The 21,669-nt window shown below is 35.6% G+C and overlaps 1 protein-coding gene across 2 annotated transcripts in view; it reads left to right on the forward strand.

Annotated features, from left to right (window-relative positions):
• Ddx42 (DEAD-box helicase 42) overlaps window positions 1-21,669 on the forward strand; it is a 43,543-nt gene that overhangs the window by 4,459 nt on the left and 17,415 nt on the right. The window contains exons 2-6 of one of the 2 annotated variants that reach the window (XM_027946246.2): window positions 6,463-6,695; window positions 9,351-9,501; window positions 16,490-16,551; window positions 18,498-18,534; window positions 19,360-19,509. In XM_027946246.2, the coding sequence (XP_027802047.1) occupies window positions 6,475-6,695; window positions 9,351-9,501; window positions 16,490-16,551; window positions 18,498-18,534; window positions 19,360-19,509 (621 nt within the window). In that variant the 5' untranslated portion in view covers window positions 6,463-6,474. Of the gene's footprint in view, window positions 1-6,462; window positions 6,696-9,350; window positions 9,502-16,489; window positions 16,552-18,497; window positions 18,535-19,359; window positions 19,510-21,669 lie in introns of those variants that run through there. The other variant, XM_027946247.2, reaches the window with a different exon arrangement.

The following is a 21,669-nucleotide window of genomic DNA, read 5'->3' on the forward strand; positions in this document are numbered from 1 at the left end:
CATCAATCTGATAAGTGTTTACAGAGGTAGAGGTGAGATTTTAGATCTATTTGTTGAGTTGTCTATCTTGGTGGGCTGGATGATATACCAAGCATATTGTTAACCTGAGAGAAGACTGGGGCCAGGGGTATGTACCAAAAAGGGAGCTTTGAACAGACCCACATGTAGTGGGACTATAGTTTAACATTTTAATATTTTTTTATTTTATTTTAGCAGATATCTCTTAACATGAAAATTAATTTTTATAGCAGAGGAGTATTCATCTTTTTTCTTTATTTCTCTTTTTTTGTAACTTCATATGACCACATAGAAATTAGAGTGGTAGCTGGTCACCATGATGCATGCCTGTAATCCCAGTGACTGGAGGCTGCGGCAGGAGGATCATAAATTCAAGGCCAGCTGCAGAAATTTAGTGAGGACCTAAGCAGCTTAATGAGGCTGTCTCAATAAGGGTGTGGGAGTGGAGATGTCACTCAGTGGCAAAGTACTCCTGGGTTCAGTCCTTAGTATCCCCACAGCATTCCCCCACCAAAAAAAGAAATTAGAGTGGTTATCTTCTTCTCTTAACTAATTCCCCGAAGCTTTGTCTCTGTCAAGGTTCAGTAGCTATATACATGGCTTTATAGTAGGGAAAAAAATTGTTAAAGAGAGCAAGAAATTAATGATGTGTTGAGGATGTTCTGGTTTAGCTTAATCAGGAAGGACAGCTAGATAACAAGATTTAGAAGATATTGAATTTCACAAATTCTAGGGTGAATTTTGGAGAACTTGGATGCACATTTATTTATTCATTTATTTGCAGTACTGGGGATTGAACCCAGTAGCACTTTACCACTGAGCTGCATCCCAGCCCTTTTTATTTTTTATTTTGAAACAGAGTCTCACTGAGTTGCGTAGGGCCTCACTCAGTTGGTTAGGCTGTCCTCAAACTTATGTTTCTCCGTCCTCTGCCTCCTGAGTTGCTGGGATTACAGGTGTGCACCACTGTGCCCAGATTTGTACTTTATTTTAAATACATTTTTTCCATCTTGTGGTATAATCCTAGTGCAACTTCTCATCAAAATGAGCTTTCGTAATTGAAAATGACCCTTCAGCTACCATTAAATTTATCAACCTCACTTAAATGAAAAAGAATTGGTGGTTGTCATCATAAACAAAAATAAGAAGTACTGTAGCACTGTCTACATTGCTTTTTGCAACACAAACTTTGAAAGACCTAGTGATGCTTTATAGAAAAGTTTAGTTGGTCTTGAAAAGGCACATGGTGGGCTGGGATTGTGGCTCAGCGGTAGAACATTTGCCTAGCACGGGCGGGACCCGGGTTCAATCCTCAGAACCACATAAAAATAAAGGCATTGTGTTGTGTCCATCTACACCTAAAAAATAAATATTAAAAAAGGTACACGGTTTTTGTTTTGTTTTAAAGAAGTGATTTATTATATATATATGTAAAAATTTTAGTTGTAGGTAACACAGTGTATTTGTTCATTTTTTTGTGGTGCTAAGGATTGAACCCAGTGTCTCACACGTGCTAGGCAAGCACTCTACCACTGAGCTACAGCCCCATCCCTTGTTTGTTTTTTAACATTCTGGAAGTTTTGCTACCACTACTCTTTCTGTTGCAGAGATGGCACCTGTGATTATTGGGATAGACTAGAATGTTGTTCAAACTAAAAGCCAGAGCCAAAATTTAACTGCACAGTAACAGTACACTTTTCTTCACCCAGCCTTTTGTTTCCTAAATATGCAATTTTATATCATGCATTAGAATACATAAACTGTGTTCTAATGATTTACCTCTAATTTTATAATAGGAAAAAAAATTAAGGAAGGATATGACCTGGGAAAGAGAAAAGGGTGCCCAAGAACCCTTATTGCAGTGAAAATAGATACATTTGTACCCCAACTATATAATAAGAAGATAATCCATTTGTTTCCAGAAACACTGCTCAAACTTTCCTTCATTGATGAGAAAGATCCTCCTTTGGCGTCAACTGGGATGAGAGTATCAGTTTGTTTCGAAAGAAAAGTTGAGTACAACAGAAAATAGTTTTAACTTTGGTCCACATGCCTGTTAGCTTCTTCTTTTTTAATTATTTATTTATTTGTTCTAATTGATTTGTTAACCTGTTAGTTTAAGGATAGTCGTACTTCTCATAATCATTTCAAAAACACGTGAGCTGGGCACAGTGGCACACCCCTTAATCCCAACCGCTCAGGAGGCTGAGGCAGGAGGATGGGAAGTTCAAAGCCAGCCTCAGCAATTTAGAGAGGCCCTAAGACTCAGTGAGACCCTCTCTTTAAATAAAATTACAAAAAAGGACTGGGGATGTGGCTCAGTGGTTAAATTCCCTTGGGTTCAACGCCCTATAGCCCCTACACCCACCCCCCCAAAAAAAATCCCAACATGTAATTATAGAAATGTATTTCCATGTATAATCAACATAGCTGTTCTGCCCTCATCCTCTGCCTTTTCCGCTTAGGAACCCACTGTCAGTTTGCTTTTTAAACCCTCAGCACCTCATGATCTTTCTGGCACCTTCAGCAGCATCTGCTTGATTAGGCTCTCTCTTGGCTCAGAACCTCAGCAATTTCTTTGTTATCTTTGTCTACTGTCTCTCATTCAGTCTTTTAAAATGTGTGCCCTTTTTGCTTAAAATCAATGATTATTTATAGTTGACAATGTATTTGTATGGTATGCTGTTAAGATACATACTGAGCTGTTCATCTTGCCCTATGTGTTTTTCCAAACATGTATCCTGCAACTTTTCCAGATATCCTACTAACCTGTAGCTTCAGTGAACTTTGGGTACTACTTGCAGTAATTTCAATTTAAAATGCCTCCTCTGCTGCCTCTTTGCTTTTAATACCTCTTTAGGCTTCAAAATTTAATATCATGCCATCTCCAGGAAAACTTATGTGACTTCAGTTTTCCTCATCCTAATCCAAAGAACCCTTTCCTAGACCACCAATGAGTGAACTTTGTATAATACTTCTGTTAGAAGGCATCATATTTTATATATGGGGGTTTTTGTTGTAGTTTTGGTGGTGCCAGAAATCAAACCCAAGGCTTCAAGTGCTAAGCATATGCTCTACCACCGATCTGTGTACCAAGCCTATCATGTTCTTGGTGTTTTCATTTTTTTGTCTTTAGTGGTGCTAGGGATTGGACTCGGGGTCTGCTAGGGAAATGCTCTACCACTGAGCAACTGTTGGTTTTTGGCTGGACAAAACTACTACGGAGGCATCTCCTAGAGAATAGCCAGATGTATGTTTAATATGCAAATGCCCAGTGCCTAACTACTTGTTTTCTTACCAAACTTGCGGTAAACTGTTGAAACTTTCCTTGCTAGGAGATCTTTTATGTGATTTATTTATTTTGGCAGCGGGGGTTGGGGGGACGGTCATGGGAAGTTCTGAGGATTGAACCCAGGGATGCTTTAACACGGAGTTATATTCACAGTATTTTTTATTTTTTACTTACTTTATTTATTGAGACAATAAATTGCTGAAGCTGGCCTTGAACTTTTGATCCTCTAGCCTCAGGCTTCCTAGCTACTGGGATTACAGACATGTGCCATGTGATTTTTAAAATCCTGTCTTGTGATTCTTAAAATCCACCTGAGGACTGGGGTTGTGGCTCAGCAGTAGAGCACTCGCCTAGCATGTACCAGGCCCTGGGTTCCATCCTTAGTACCACATTAAAAAAAATAATAATAAATTAAATAAAGGTATTGTGTCCGACTACAACTAAAAAATAAATATTTTTTAAAAAATCCACCTGGAGCTGGGGTTGTGGCTCAGTGGTAGAGTACTTGTCTAGCGGGTGTGAGGCACTGGGTTCGATTCTCAGCACCACATATAAATGAATGAAACAAAATAAAGGTCCATCAACATCTAAAAAAATATTTTAAAAAATTAAAAAAAAAAACCCACCTGAATCTCAATGTCATCTTACCATTCTTCCTTTGCCTACTTTCTGGTTTCTAGTGTACATATATGTACATTGTATACACTAGGAAAAATGAAGTAAAAATTTAGGGTCCATCATTTTTGTTTATTTAGAACAATTTTTGTAAGCATAGGGATACAGATTAGATTAAAAACATTAAATACTAAGATTTTCTTGCTTGTAAATAGTCTTAATAAATTTCATTTCAGTAAATTACATTGATTCCCTGGTTGAAGTAATCCCTTATGAGACTCCTAATTAAGTTCAAGTAAACACTAAGTACCTACTTTTAGCTATATTTACTGTGTTGGAAAGTCTAAAATGAGGAAAGATAGTCCCTGTCTAGAGCTTAGTTGTGGTCTAAGAGTAGAAATTGACATAGTTTAACTTAAATTTCATACTAAGCTGACTAAACTAAATGCTATATAGTTCAAATAAAACCTATAAGATGGACACATGTGAGGGGCATAGAACCAGAAAGGTACAGAATATTTTATTCCTGGTCCTTTCACCAATATTACTGTAAAATGTGGTTTTTGGAACTTTTTCCATCTCAACTTCAAAGCCATTTTAGTCTAACTAATGGTAAATATCAAAACAACAAAAAAGTGAAAATCAAGTAACTGGTATTAACGTTTTGATATAGACTTCCAACTATCTGTTTGTAATGTGTTTTTTGTTGTTGTTGTAGATGGACATAATATATTTATTTATTTTTATGTGGTGCTGAGTATTGAACCCAGTGCCTCACATGTGCTAGGCAAGTGCTCTTCCACTGAGCTACAACCCCAGCCCCTATAATGTGCTTTTTACATAAATTGAATCATACCACCCTCCTTGTTTTATTTAGTATGTAACGGGCATTTCCATAAATATAAGTAGTAATTAGAACTTTACTAAGCAATTACATTTTAAAATTTGATACTAAGGAAATAATTAAGGGTATACACAAAGATAGAGCTATAATATGTTTTATAACAAAATAGTAGTGAAAAAATATTGATATTGCAAGGTATTACAGTATAAATCATAAAATACTCAGTATGGATTCAGTTTTGTCTTTAAATTTTGTGTATGTATGTGTACACACGTAGATATAAAAAAAACTACATATGTAGGAGAGGGAATTTCAGGCAGATTTATTTATTTATTTATTTGCTTTCTGAGTTTTCTCCGCCCCCGCCCCAATACTGGGGATTGAATCTGCACTGGGTAAGCATTCAATCATTGAGTTACACCCCAACTCTTTAAAAAAAAATTTTTTTTTTATTCTGAAACAGTCTCACTAAGGTACCCAGGCCATCCCTTGTGATCCTTCTGCCTCAGCCTCTTAGGTACCTGGGGTTTCAGGTGTGTGTCACCGTGCTGAGCTCCAACTTTCTGAGTTTTCTGCTTTTCTATGAAATTTGAATAAATTATGTCATTGAAAAATTTTTTTTTGGATTAAGTGGGGAAAGGTTTTTTGGAGCCACGACTAGTAAGATTGAGATTATAGAATGATTTTTTTTTTTTTTTTTTTTAATATTTATTTTTTTTTTAGTTTTCAGCGGACACAACATCTTTGTTTGTATGTGGTGCTGAGGATCGAACCCGGGCCGCACGCATGCCAGGCGAGCACGCTACCGCTTGAGCCACATCCCCAGCCCCTAGAATGATTTTAATACTAAGGAAATTTCTTTGTAATCCTTAACCATATGCTAACTGAATACTTAAGGGAATTTGTCAGTGAATTATGGTTTCTTCCTGGATAGTGTTCTTTCTAATAGGGAGTTGTCCAATAAATGTATGGTTAATAAGTACCCCTCAGAGATACATTCGTAGATATTAACTACAAATACTTGATTATGTCTTTTTTTTTTTTTTTTTTAAACAGTCTCACTGTTGCCCAGGCTGATCTCCAGCACCTCAGCACTAGTGATGCTCCTATCTTAGCCTCCTAAGTAGCTGAGGCTGTCAATGCCTATCTCCATTCCTGGCTCTGATCTTCTCTTTTAAGTTTCAATTCTTTGGTTCTTCCCTATGTCATTATCAGAGGATAATTTTTGTTTTGGGGACAGTGTTGCCGATAGCGTCTCAGTCTTTGTTATTGTAAGCATTATATTATAATGTGTGGGGGCGGGTGTTGGTTTTTGGTTTTTAAAGTGTTTTTTTCTCCGGGTGACTAACTTCTGTGAGGATAAAGATTAAGAGATTATGTTTTTTAATCTTGATATTTTTAATTACTAATCTAATACCCAGCCCATATAAAGAGTCCCCAAAATATTTTATAAATATTTTTGGCAACTTAAATGTTGATTAGCAATGAAATCCATTTGAAGAGGGTAGTACTGCATTCCTATTTGAAATCCCAATAAAATGAATAATTCCTCAGTATTTTAGGAAATAATCATTTGGTTGAGGTTATTATATCTATCTGAAGTGCAGTGTTATAGTTTTGAGGGACAAAGTTTAAAATTATGGATAGCTATTTATAAAGTTAATTTTATATTTGTGCATCTTATTCCTAACAGATTATTAGCACCATGAACTGGAATAAAGGTGGCCCGGGCACTAAGCGGGGATTTGGTTTCGGAGGTTTTGCCATCAGTGCTGGGAAGAAGGAGGAACCTAAACTCCCACAACAGTCCCATAGTGCCTTTGGGGCAACTAGCTCATCTTCTGGATTTGGGAAGTCAGCTCCACCACAGCTTCCTTCCTTCTACAAAATTGGATCTAAGCGAGCCAACTTTGATGAAGAAAATGCGTAAGTGGTAATTCTTGGTGTTTTAGCAAAGTTTGGGCTTTAAGTTTCTATTCCATTAGCAGAAATTAAGGCAAAGAAACTTTGTTTCCCAAGTAATAATGACTTCCTAAATTGGTTATCTCACTGAATTGTATTGTTCCTAGTATGTAAATTGTTAAATCTACTTATTTGTAAGGAATATAATGTTTATATCTTTGTTTCATGAATAATGATTTCTCCCTGGCTAGCATTCTAGTGGGCAGTTACACAATAAATGCATGGTTTCAGGGTGGGAGACCATTGAAGCTTAAGTATGATTGAAGAGTTTTATATAATTTGAGTTTTGGTGGTCTTTACTGCACCCTTTTATTAATACCATATAAATCATTTTGTGAAAACACGATTGTCAGATCTGGTAGAAACGTTATCTTAGAATCTAAGTCCTCAAAATCATTATATTGTATCATCTTACAGTGATAGAAAAAAATCTACTCAGATTTTCCCCACAGTTTTTTTGTTTTGGGGTACCGGGGATTGAACTCAGGGGCACTGGACCACTGAATCACATCCCTTTTGTATTTTAGAGACAGGGTCTCACTGAGTTGCTCAGTGCCTCGCTGTTGCTGAGGCTGGCTTTGAACTCATGATCCTCCTGCCTCAGCCTCCCAAGCTCATCGTGTCTGGCTCCCCACAGTTCTTAGGAAACATATTTATCAATTATAATTTTTACCTTGCTTGTCTAATAAAATGTTGTGAAAAGCTGGAATTTAAGTGTTTGAGCTCTAATTCCTAAGGATAATTTTTCCTGAATTTGAAGAAATTTTCTTTTTTTTTTTTTACATTTGAAAATGTTTATTAATCATTGATGACAGGTGTAGGGTAAATTTTCTTATTACTATTATTTCCATCCTGGTTCTGATGCTGCTTGAGTTTGTTTCGTTTTGCTGTACTGGGAATTAAACCCAGGGCCTTGCACATGCTAGGCAAAATGTTTTTCAGCTGAGCTACCTCTTCAGCCATTTTTGTTTATTTTGAGATTGGGTCTCTAAGTTTCCCATGCTGGCCTCATACTTGGGATCCACCTGCCTCAGCCTCCCATGTAGTGCTAGGATTACTGGCATACCTCACTGTTCCCAGCCATAAGTTTTTTTTTTAATAATTAGGATTATACTCTAAAATTATGATAAATAGTATGTTGAATACATGAACCAGTAACATTTTATCATTATTAAGTTTTACTTGCTATACATAATTGCATGTGCCATATTCTTGTATTACTGGTAGCACAGTAGGTTTGTTTATACCAGCATTAGCACATCACCACAGACATGTGAGTAATGTATTGTGTTACAGTATCTGTAGGCATTAGGAAATTTTCAATTCTTTTGTAATTTTATGGGACCACCACTATATGTATGTGATCTGTTGCTGACCTAAATGTTGTTGTGAAATGTATGACTATAAATTAGTATGTACATAATTACTACATTAGTGTACATATATGTGTATATATGTATGTGTAGCATAAGTTGTTGGAGCTTTTTAAAATAATTTCTATGAAAACTTGAAATGCTTTAAATTTTTAAGTTGCAGATGTTTGAACTAATATTTGTTTGTATTTTTTTTTTTTTTAATTTTGAGGTAATGTCTAAACAATGTTTTATTTTAATATATCAAGATCTATACTGACATCCTTTTCTGGAATGTTTGTTGTAGGAAGAGTGATGGTTTCTCCAGGCTTTGAAGATGTCCTCTCTCAATACTTTCAAGTAGTGTGGTGAATGATTGTGGACTGAGCAATTTTTTGTTACCAGGGATTGAACTCAGGGCCACTTAACAGCTGAGCCACATCCCCAGCTCTATTTTGTATTTTATTTAGAGAGGGTCTCACTGAGTTGCTTAGTGCCTTGCTTTTTCTGAGGCTGGCTTTCAACTCACAATCCTCCTGCCTCAGCCTTCTGAGCCACTTCTGTTGGTTCTCGAGAAATAGTCCAGAACTTCTAAAGAAAATCCTTAGACTTGAAAATATTTTTAATTTTTTAAGGATTATAAAGAATGTTTTTTAAATATTTCAATCAAAAGGTTTATTTTTTCCTTTTTAGCACATACTCTTTAATATTTACCAATCTTATTCCAATGTAAAATATTTAATTTATATTGAAAATTCATTTCTTTTAACAGAACTGGGGATGTGATTTGAACAGACACTCTTGAAATGGATTATCTGCCATGACTGTTTTCTTGTAATATTATTAGAATTTTTGCACGTACTTGGTAATACTTAATTAAGTTTTTAAGTCTTAAAGCCGTGAAGAGTCGCTTAATTTGACCTGAATAGAATTTTTTGTTGTTGTTTTCAGACAGGGTTTTGATAAGTTGTTGGTCTTGCTGAGCTGTTGAGGTTGGATTCAAACTTAAAATCCTCCTATCTCAGCCTCCTAAGTTGCCAGAATTACAGACATGCAACACCACACCTAGCTAGAAAAAAAATTTTTAATAGTAAGATAGACCATAGTACCCCAACACACACACACACACACACACACACACACACGCGCGCGCGCACGCGCAAAGGTTGTATAAAAAGATGTGCCATAATAAAAATTTCCGTTAAATGTCAGATTCACTGAACCCAGACTAAATAGTCACTTTACCACTCTACATTTTAATTTTCAGCTATTTTGAAGATGAGGAAGAAGACTCTAGCAATGTTGACTTACCTTACATTCCTGCTGAAAACTCACCTACCCGCCAGCAGTTTCATTCCAAGCCAGCAGATTCTGACAGTGATGATGATCCCTTGGAAGCATTTATGGCTGAAGTGGAGGCAAGTATCAGTTTATTTCTTTATTAAAATATGTAACAATTAGCTAGGCATTGTGAAACTTACCTGTAATCCCAGCTCTTCAGGAGGCTGAGGCAGGAAGATACAAGTTTGAGGCTAGCCTGGGCAACTTAACAAGACTATGTCTCAAAAAATAATAGTAAAAATTGGGAGCCAGGCACAGTGGCCAGTGTTTGCAATCCCAGCAATTCAGGAAGGCAAAGCAGGAGGATTATAAGTTCAAGCCTTGCCCAGGCAACTTTAGTGAGACCTGGTCTCAAAGATTTGGTGTATAGCTGAGTGGTAGAGCAACCCTGTACCACTAAAAAACAAAAACGAATTAAAAATTAATCAGAATTAGTTGACAATTATTAATAACTTTAGTTATTAACAGTAATTAAAAACTAGTTAACAAGGGCTGGGGTTGAGTGCTTGCTCAGTGGTGGAGCGTTTGCCTTGCATGTATGAAGCACTGGGTTTGATTCTCAGCACTGCATAAATATATGAATAGAATAAAGGTCCATCGACAACTAAAAAATATTTTTAAAAAAGAAAAGAAATAGTTAACAAACCCTGTTCATATTTTGGATTCTGCTTGTTTTATTTGTTTAATTTTGCTCTCAACTTCCCTTGCCCCATAATATTTTTTAGTTGTAGATGGACACAATACCTTAATTTTATTCATTTATTTTTGAGTTTGACTATTTTAGGTGTTTGTTTAAGAATCTTTACTCATCTTTCTATTCTTCCGATCTTTTTTTTAATTAAATTATTTTTCTAATTTGTTATGACAGCAGAATGAAATTCATTTCATATTACACATATAGAACATAATTTTTCAAGTCACTGATTGTACACAAAGTATTTTCGCAGCATTCGTGTACTCATTCATGTACTTAGGGTAATGATGTTTAAGTCATTCCACCATCATTCCTACCCCTTTGCCCCCTCCTATCCCCCTCCCTCCCCTTTGTCCTATCTAAAGTTCCTCCATTTCTCCCATGCAACCGGCCCATCACCATTATGAGTCAGTCATTTTTTAAAATATATCTTTTTAGTTCTATGTGAACACAATATCTTTATTTCATTTTTTTTTTTTTTTTTTTTAAATGTGGTCTGAGGATTGAACCCAGTGCCTCACATGTGAGGGGCAAGTGCTCTACCAGTGAGCCACAACCCCAGCTATCACTTATTTATTTATTTAGAGAGAATTTTTTAATATTTATTTTTTAGTTTTCGGCAGACACAACATCTTTGTATGTGGTGCTGAGGATCAAACCCGGGCCACACGCGTGCCAGGCGAGTGCGCTACCTCTTGAGCCACATCCCCAGCCCCATTTATTTTTTTTTAATGTAGTGCTAAGGATTGAACCTAGTGCTCCAATACTGAGCCACAACCCCAGACCTGTGTAATCATAGTGTTCTTAAATAACTCTTATTCAATCTAGCACTTATTAAGTACATATTTATGTAAGGCAATTAAACTTCCAGCTTAAATTACAAATTTTGTAGTTTTAAATGTTACTTCTTATTAACATTAGTATTAGTATTTATAACCTCCCCATAGGAATTAAAACTTATGACCACTCCCATCTGGAAATTCTTCTCACTAGGTTTTTACGATTTTTGCATTTTTTCCCATCTCTGTGGCTTGCTTGCTTTCTTTCTATTTAGTTGCTTATTTATTTTTTTATTATGGAAAATTTCAGACATATAACATTAGAATAATAAAATGAACTTTTCAAATTTGTCAATTAACTTTTAACCAGTCTTCTGTGATCAAACCCCTCCCTCATCATGTCATGGTGGTGCACATCTATAGTTCTAGTGACTCAGGAGGCTTAGCCAGGAGGATTGCAAGTTTGAGGTCAGCCTCAGCAACTTAGCAAGGACCTAAAAAATTTAATAAGAACCTATCTGAAAATAAAGAAGGATTAGGGGTGTGGCTCAGTGATTATGTGCCCATGGGTTCAATCTCCAGTACACAAAACAAATACAAAAACCCTCCTTCCTCAAAACCTGTTTTGGGTAGTTTTAAAGTAAATTCAAGACACATAATTTCATCTGTCAGTATTTCTGTATGTATAAGATGACTTTTAAACATAATCACTATATCATTGTTACACCTAAACAAAATCCTTAAATATATATCTATGATCTTTCTTCTTATGATCCTCTCTCAGTTCCTCAAATAGAGAGGCCCTTTAGTGTTCTCTACATTAATTTACTGTCTCTCTCCTTTTTTTTTTTTTTTTTTTTGCTTTCATTACTGGGGATTCAACTCTCGGCCTCATGCATACTAGCCAAGCACTCTACACACTACTTTACTCTTTATACTTTTGTTAGTTATCTTATCCACTTATAAAACTTAACTTCTGTGTGCATAATTCACGTCTTTAGTCCCATGCTTTGTTTTTTTTTTTCAGTTTTAACCCTACTTTTCTGGAAGCATATTGACCATTTTTACCTGGGCATGTCCCAGTGCCACCTTAAACCCAGTTCATTATCTTTTCCTCTTTAACTAGTTCACTGTCTTGTCTTATTCCTATTACTAGCACCAGTACTCATTCAATATAAAACCTTGTTTTAGCATCTTTCTTTCACTTGCCCCCACCCACTTTTTTTTTTAAGCAGATTTTCAAGCATATATATTTCTTGTGTGTGGGGGGTATTGGTACCCAGAGGCACTTAACTGAGCTACAACCCCATCTCCTGATCTTTTATTTTTTATTTTGAGTTGCTAGGGCCTTGCTAAATTGCTAAGGTTGACCTCACACTTGATATCCTCCTGCCTCAACCTTCCAGGTTGCTGGGATTATAGGTGTGCACCACTGAGCTCAGCTTCAAACATATTCTTACTATAAACTTACTATAGGACATAGAAAAAAATATATATGTAATTTTTAACATCAGACAACTGAGCCCTATGATAGTATTTACTCATTTGTGTATGTGTATGATGCTGGGGATTGAGTCCAGCACCTCATGCATGCTAGGCCAAGCCCTAATATAATTTATATAGCATGCCTTGCATCATATTGACAATATTTGGATAGCAGGAACTCAAATCTAATTTTTCTTGCTTTAGTAGTCCAAGAGCATAACTTTTTCCAGTATATAACACTGCCCTTCTTCATTTACTAAGTGGGTTGATCTTCACAGAATCCCTTGCATCTTTTCATTCCTTTCTGTTTTCACTATTATTTATTCTACTCTATACTCTATTTAACCTGTTGTCTGATTTAAATATTTTCTCTCCTTCAGACTCTCCCCTCTCCTGTTTATGTGGTCTATAGCTACAGGTTGATGAGACCAAATCACATTTCTTATTAATTCCTTTTGTTTAAAATCTCTCCTTTGTTGCTTATGAAATAACATTCTCCCAGATTCCTAATTTGTCTTCAGTCAGAATTCATCTCTCCTCTAAGAAAAGAGGGAACGGATACAATATGGACGTGTTTTAGTTTGACCTAGATGTTGTTTGTAAAAATAAGAGCCACCATTTTTAAAATCAGGGAATTTTGTCTTAATTTTCAGGCTCCATGAAGTGGAATAGCTAGCAATACTAAGCCTGCTTTCTTGTGTGGCAAAAATAAGCTATTGCTGAGTAAGTGGCTCTCTACTTTATAGACAAGGCATGCATTTTTCTTGTTCACATCAATCCCTGTTTTCTTGATGTTTAGGGCTTGCTTATAGTCAGTTATCATAACACTTGCTTTGTAATTTTTCTTTTAGTAGAGGAATATTTTTCCAAATTCAGTTCTGTTACATAATCAGAAAATAAAAGACTGAGGGCGATTCAAGAAAAATTAGCATGCTTCTTGAGAAGATTATTCCTGTTTACTGGAGTGCAAGAAAAGTATGTTTATGTGGCAAAAGAATACAACTTTTTATTTTTTAACATTTATTTTTTAGTTGTAGGTGGACACAATACCTTTCCTTTATTTTTATGTGGTGCTGAGGATCGAACCCAGTGACTCATGCATGCTAAGCAAGAGCTCTACCTCTGAGCCACAACCCTGGCCCCAGAATACAGCATTTCTTATCGTGGCTTTATTCATTTATTACCAGCTTGGCACCCATTAGATATTTGAGTTTCTCACCTTTGATTTAGTCCAGTTCAAGTACTTGTTGAAAGTATGTACCTAAAAGGAGACAGGGCCAGAATTCACTTCTAGCTCTCAAATTCTTCATGTTGTTTTATTCTTTATCTTAATTCTAGCACTGTGTATTTCTGCCACATGAACTATTCAGGACATTCTCATATGCTTCCCAAAATTATTCAGGACATACATGTACCTTACAATGTAGTAGGTATTTAAGTAAATATGTTAAATGATTCATTGTGAAAGTAAAGACCATAAATGATTTGCTATGTTTGAGATGTCTTGAACCTATTGTGTTTTTTTCCTCTTCTTGAGATGTGTATGTTTCCTAAGAGCTGTGTTTCCAAGAAAACCTTGTCATTGTTTCTTGAAATCCCTAGTGATGGATTAAAAGAAAGATCAGTTCCTGATTTTCTAGGTTTAAATTTAGATTTAAATTATAGTAGTGGCAGCTGACATAGCCCCTTTTGAATGAAAGTAAACAAGAACATCCCAAATTCTTTTGCTTGGCATTTAAATAGTTGAAGTTGTTTGGAGGTTAAATCTTTTTTGGTACAGTTATCATTTCTCCTGGGTATCTTTTTGGTGTGTGGTATCAAGGAGTTTTGCTTGTTTTAGAGATTGAATGTTATCTGATCTAGAAGAACATGTTGATGCCTAAGTGGTTGGTTTTTTTGTTTTGTTTTTTTGGTACCGGAAATTGAACCCAGGAATGCTTTACCACTGAGCCATATATCTAGTCTTATTTTTTATTTTAAGAACATAGTCTCACTGAGTTGCCCAGGCTGGTCTGACTTACTGTTGTCCTGCCTCAGCCTCCTGAGTTGCTGGGATTACACCTGGCTGTTTGCATTAATTCTTCTTTTTTTTTTTTAGTTGTGATAGACCAAATGTTTTTATTTTATTTGTTTATTTTTATGTGGTGCTAAGGATCAAACCTAGTGCCTCATGTGCTAGGCAAGCGCTCTTGTCACTGAGCAACAGCCCCAGCCCTGATTGTGTTATTTGTTTATTTCACATGTCAGTTTTTCTAAAAAGTCTAAACTTTTCTAGTACTTAAACTAGATGATTTATTCTTAGGTAGTGTTCTAAAGGAAGATTTAGTCTAAAAAAAAAAAACAGTCCTTCAAGTGTTGTGATCTGATCTATTTAATATGTTACATTGTATCCTGTTTAATTTATAATAATATGTATATCTTGTATCTGACAGCTTTCAATTCCTTGAAAAGTAGATTGTCTGTGTTTAATACTTTTTTAAAAAATAATTACTCTCTATTGGGAACATTTGATTGGAACATTTGATTTAGTAGAACATCTAACCATGCCATTTTAAAAAATCAAAGATAGAAAAATTTACATTGCTTTATGACAAACAGTTGTGCAGAATATGTATAACCTTAGGAAATCATGTAAATCTTTTGATATTGATTTCAAATGTATAAAACAAAGGAACTATTTAGTAGTGAATGTCAGTTTACTGTGCATAAGAATTGGCTAAGGAAAATGAAAAAAAAAACTACACATTTAACTCCATCCCCAGGAATTCTGATGTTGTAGGTCTAGAACGGAGTTTTCAACTACAGAATTATTAGTGTTTGGGGTTGAATATTTTTCTTGTGACTGCTATTCTGTATATTGGAGAATGTTTAACTGCATCTCTGGACTTTGCCAACCTGTAACACCAACCTCCCTCGCTCCCCAAGTTTTAATAACCAGAAGTGTCACCAGACCCTACCAAATGTCAAACCCAGGTTAAGTACCCCTTTCCAAATGGTTCTCAGATCCAGAAAATTGTATTTTTTACCAGGCCCACTGGTAAACTAACATAAGTGGTCTCAATTTACACTTGGAGAAATCCTGATTTGCCTGAATTTTAGGCCCTTTAAAGCCATAGTTAAATCATTAACTTAAAAAAAAGTGACCCATTGTTATGTGTTTGTGAGTCAAGTGTTTTTGTTAATTTTTCTGTGCATGGTAGAAAATATATATATATATATATATATATATATATATATATATATATATATATATATATATATATATATATATATTACAGATTAAAAAATTTTCAGTCTAGCTGGGTGTGGTGGCTACTTGGGAGGCTGAGTCAGGAAGATCACAAGTTTGAGGCCAGCCTGCAGAACTTAACAAGACCCTGTCTCCAAAAAAAAAAAGAAAAAAAAAAAATGAAAAGGGCTAGATACCCAGCTTGATGATAGTACTTGCCCAGCATGTGTGAGGCCCTTTGTTTAATCCTCAGTACTCCCAAAATAATAATATAATATTGAAAAAAAAATCACACAGTCCATGTATAGCCAAGATTTTAGAATATTTGGATTTTTCTCTTTCAAAAATAATTATCAAAAGTGGACTTTTATTATATCAAAATGCAGTTGTCAGAAAATAACTAGGGATTGGGTTGTTGCTCAGCAGTAGAGCTGGGCACTGGGTTTTAAGCATAACTTAAAAAATAAAGAAATAAATAAAATAAAATAAAGGTATTGTGTCCATCTACAACTGAATTTAAAAAAATAACTAAAGGTATGACAATAGTTGTTCCAATCTGAATTCTTTTTGTTTGTTTGTTTGTTTTTATATGGTGCTGAGGATCGAACCCAGTGCCTCACACATGCTAGGCGAGCGCTCTATCACTGAGCCCCCAATCTGAATTCTTTATAAAAAAAATATTTCCCAGGCTAGGGTTGTGACTCAGCAGTAGGGCACTCGCCTCGCACCCTGGATTCGATCCTCAGCACCACATAAAAATAAATAAGTAAAATAAAGGTATCGTGTCCAACTACAACTAAGAATATATATATATTTTTAAAATTTCCCTTTCAGTGTTTTTAGTTGTTGTGATTACATGTGATCTTTTGTTTCATTAGGATCAGGCAGCTAGAGACATGAAGAGGCTTGAAGAAAAGGACAAGGAAAGAAAAAACGTAAAGTAAGTTGTTTTCTTCTCCCTTACCATGGTTACTTGAAAATTACTAAAGTACTGCCAGGTCTACCTTCCCAAAGTTTATAGAGGAAAAAAAAAATAAAGTATATAAGTATCTTTACTTAGTCTTGGGTTGTAGCTCAGTGGTAGAGCACTTGCCTAGCATGTGTGAGGAACTGGGTTCGATCCTCAGCACCACATAAAAATAAATAAAATAAAGGTCCATCAACAACTAAAAAAAATATTTAAAAAGAAATATCTTTACATGAACATATTCCTATATCTTGAATATTTTTATAGGTATAGAGATGGCAAAAAATCTTTGCGTTTCCAGTAATTAAGAGGTATTCTGTTTGAAAGAATAGCGTTTGGTCTTCAACTTATAAATAATTGTGGTAAACATAAGAAATAAATTACAGTGGGGTTTAGGAGAGCATAGTTACTGAAGTTTTGGTTCATTGTTCTGAGTTTTGTCCCATAATTAGTATAAAATAGATTATAAAAAGTAACATCATGAGGGCTGTAGTTGTAGCTAGCTCAGTGGTAGAGTGCTTACCTAGCATGTGTGAGGCACTGGGTTTGATCCTCAGCACAACATTAAAAAATAAATAAATAAAATAAAGGCATTGTGTCCATTTACAACTGAAGTGACATCATGCTTTAGTAACCATAGTCAGAACTTGAATACTTTATTTCCTGGGAAAGAAGAAACTTCTCTTTCCCTTGCTAAATATATTCCTAAGGCTTTTTCTATCAGACATGGTTGGATTTTTCTCTCTATTTGCTTGCCAGTCAGTGGTTCAACCTCTTCCCAGAGTTCCTGTGCCATGTGGAGGTTCAGCCCTCTTTGGGTGCTCATGATGTATTGCATTCTCCTCCAGCTGCCCTAGCCTGGTGGTGTTGCTTTGCTAGTTGCCTTAGGAATACTAAGTGTTATAGGTAGGCAGAAAGTCTGATTAGAACGAGATGGTGGTAGGGGCTGGGGTTGTGGCTCAGTGGTAGAGTGCTTGCCTAGCATGTGTGGGACACTGGGTTCAGTTCTCAGCACTGCTTATAAATAAATGAATAAAATAAAGGTCCATCAACAACTAATATATTTATATATATATGTGTGTGTGTGTGTATATATATATAATATATGTGTGTGTGTGTGTGTATATATATATATATATATATATATATATATATATATATACACATATATATATATATATATAAAGATGGTTGTGGATAGGCTGGGAGTATAACTCTATGGCAGAGCTTTTGCCTAGCATGCATAGGCCCCTCCAGTTTGATGCTCAGTTACCCCGCCTCCCCACACACACACAATTCTTTGAGGAAATAGTTGGATATGGGAACTAAACAACCATATTTTGTGTAACTGCAAGAAATGCAGCAACTGGCAGTAGTTCCCTTCTCTATATGAACTGCTTAGGAGATTTAGTTCCAAACACATAAAGGAGTTAATGTTAGTTTTTCTCTTTTTCTCTCTCTCCCCCATCCACAAGGTAAATGATTTTGGCTCAAAAGTTTATTCTAGAGCTAGAAACACTGAGGGACAGTAAGAAATTTGTGACATTCTTCCTACTATTTACTAAATGCAGGCTTTTTATATAATATGAAATATTTTTCACAGCTGCGTTGTGTTTGTTTTATGGGTTGCCAAGGCTAGGATCCTTTGTCTACAGAAAGTTTTTACTTCTTATATTAGTAATTGATATTTCTAGGGATACCATGTCATCCCATTCAAAAGAAATGCCATGTGTAGCTCATAGAGCAAAACCACACATATTTGATGGGTGGATAGTTTACAGTGTGCTCATTGCTGCTTTGTTATTGTTAGTGTTGAGAGTTCCTGTTATGCATGGAATCCAACACTAATTTACTGTAAGTATGAAGCTGGGTATGTGGAACATTTGCAGGGAAGTTTGTTTCTCCGCTTGTTTTTCCAGGGGTATTCGAGATGACATTGAAGAGGAAGATGACCAAGTGAGTTCCTATGCAGTATTTCTATCTTTTATTTTTACCCCACAAAGTCTGTACTGGGAACAAGCTAGAATTTGCCTTTACTGAAATGGCCATTCCTTACATTGAGCAGGGAATGTCATTTGACTTGCTTCTTTTCTACCTCTGTGATCAATTGGTAATATACCATAAAGATTCACATGACTTTTCCCAATTTTGAAGATGGAACTTTTGATCAGCTGACATCAAAAACAAACATGAGCTTCATTCAGCTTTCCTTCTTTAAATCCAAAATTAAAGTTTATTTTGATAAATCAATAATAAATAGGAACTATTGATGGCCTTTAGAATATCTAACCTCTACCTCTAAGGGTTCTGTTTATGATTCTTATATTTGAAAATGGAACATTAATGACTGTCCGTTAGTATTTCTTTTTTCCATTGTTGAGTTTTAGGGTGGTGACAACCAGGGTAAGCAGTAGCCCTTTCCAGGTTTGTGACCTTTCTGATCAGTGTCTACTTCCAAACTTGGATTGGTAAAGCTCCAGCATGTGTTCTATAACTCTGGACAGTTAGATAGACACCCCACCCCAGGAAGGCTATAGAATACACAGATTTGTAAATATTCTGCTAGACAAATTATTTTGTAGTACTAATTGCTTTGTTCATTTCTTATGATTCTTCTCCTAAATACTGCTATTATAAAAGGATTATTACTAGTAAAAGTCTTGCCTTATTTGGTAGGTATTTAAACTGTGCAGTCTTCTGGTACAGTGTGCACTCGTTATTGGAAAAGAAACATTTTTCAATTGTACTTGGGTGTGATTATGTCCTTGTGCTTTCCTGCAGGAAGCTTATTTTCGATACATGGCAGAAAACCCAACTGCCGGTGTGGTTCAAGAGGAAGAAGAAGACAATCTGGAATATGATAGTGATGGGAATCCAATCGCACCTTCCAAAAAAATAATCGATCCTCTTCCACCCATTGATCATTCAGAGGTATGGTGTTTCTTGCTGAATTTATTATTATTTCAAAAGGATACAGTTTTCTTTAATTTTAATATTTAGGTTTTCCCAATATCTGAATACTCTAATGCCTTGAGAATTTTTGTACTTGGGGATCTTTTCTCCCTGTTGAGGCTTTCACAGTCTGTGGTGTTACCAAAAGGTATAGCTGAATCACTTGCTCTCGTTTAATTTTAGAATTTTCAGAGTGTTTTTCCAAGCAACTGTATTTGTTTTCCAGAAACAGTGCTTAACTATCTTCCTTTCAAATGGGCCTTGGGTCTTCATTTGTTTTTTAGTTGCTATAAATATTATTGCCCCCAAATAGTCAGATCAGAGCCTATTTATTCAAAGTAGAGCCAGGAATTATGAGTTCCATAAGTCAAAAAAAGGAAAAGAGACTGTCAGTGTACTTGAAAAAATATCAGTGCTTTTTCCAAGTTAAATATCAGACTAGAATTTGCATATCCTAGTGACTAGATCTAGAGCAATGGTTCTCAGAATATGGTCCTAGACCCCTGAAAGAGCCATTTCAGAGTCTATAAAAGTCAAAAAAGAATTTTTTTGATACTAAGAATTTGTCTTTTTCATTGTATCAGCATTTGTACTGATAGTATAAAAGCAGTATAGGTAAAACTATTGCCACCTTAGTATGGATTAAGATAGTGGCACCAAACTTCTCCAGTAGTCATTATATTATTCCCTACAAGACCATTGCGATTTATGTATTTATTTATTTTTTAGTTGTAGTTGCACACAATACCTTTATTTATATGTAGTGATGAGGATTGAACCCAGGGTCTCGGACATGCTAGGTGAGCACTCTACCGCTGAGCTGAGCTACAACCCCAGCCCCAAGACCATTGCAATTTAAAAACGAGGTGGGGGAGGTGCCTGGCATGGTGGCTTAGTGGTAGCGCGGGGCCCTAGATTCGATCCTCAGCACCACATACAATCAAATAAAAGTATTGTGTCCAACTACAACTAAAAAAATAAATATTTTTTTTTAAGGGGGCGGAGTTCGTCTAAGAATACCCTTATGGAACAGATTAAATCTGATCCTTGAGTTACATGTCTTTTTATTTTTTGGTATTAGGGATTGAACCAAGGGGCACATAACCATTGAGCCACATCTCCAGCCTTTTTATTTTTTTATTTGAGATAGGATTTCACCAAGTTGCTTAGGACCTCACTAAATTACTGGGCTGGCTTTGAACTTGAGAATCCTCCTGTCAGAGCCTCCCAGGTCAATGGGATTACAGGCATGCACCACCGTACCCACGAGTTAAAGGTCTTTTTTTATTCTGTGTGTCCAAAAGGGAAGAACACAAAATATTTCTATTGGCATACCAAAATATGATAGTTGACTCCGGGGAAAGCATTTATATGTTTGAATTGTAGGCTGAACTAGCTGTTTTATTTTCGTGGAACATTATTTGTAACTGAGAAAATGAATGATACCTCAAGGAAAACAATTATGTTTATTACCAGTGCTAGAAATTAAAACTTTCAAACAAAAATTAGAATTTGGAAACTTACATTCACCATAGTGAGCTCGACAGTTTCTTAAGACTGTGGTGATAAAATTGATGATGACATTAATGAATATGAATTTTAAAATTCATAATGAGCTGTGTCAGCATTTAGATGATCTGCATACTATCTTAGTGAACCAATATTTTCCATGTGATCACTATTATACACTCACAGAGTCCATCAAAATACTATCATGAGCAATGTTTTTTTTGTTTGTTTGTTTGTTTTTACACCTAGGAATGTTTTACCTTTAAGCTACACCATAGCATTTTGTTTTATTTTGTTTTTGAGACAGGGTCTCTCTGAGTTGCTGAGGCTGGCCTTGAACTTGTGATCTTTCTGCCTCAGCTTCACTGAATTGCTGGGGCTACAGGGAACACCAACATGCTGACTAGATCAATGACTTTTAATGTAATTAGTATAAAAAGTTCAGTGATTTGGTATCAGATTACACAATGAAAATAACCTTTAAGAAGTGACCACTAGTGGGCTGGAGTTGTGGCTCAGTGACAGAGCGCTTGCTTAGCAAGTGTGAGGCACTGGGTTCAATTCTCAGCACCACATATAAATAAATAAAAAATAAAGATGCATCAACAAATTAAAAAAAAAAGTGACCAC

Source organism: Marmota flaviventris, chromosome 17 (assembly GCF_047511675.1).
Source record: "Marmota flaviventris isolate mMarFla1 chromosome 17, mMarFla1.hap1, whole genome shotgun sequence".
Classification (NCBI taxonomy): domain Eukaryota; kingdom Metazoa; phylum Chordata; class Mammalia; order Rodentia; family Sciuridae; genus Marmota; species Marmota flaviventris.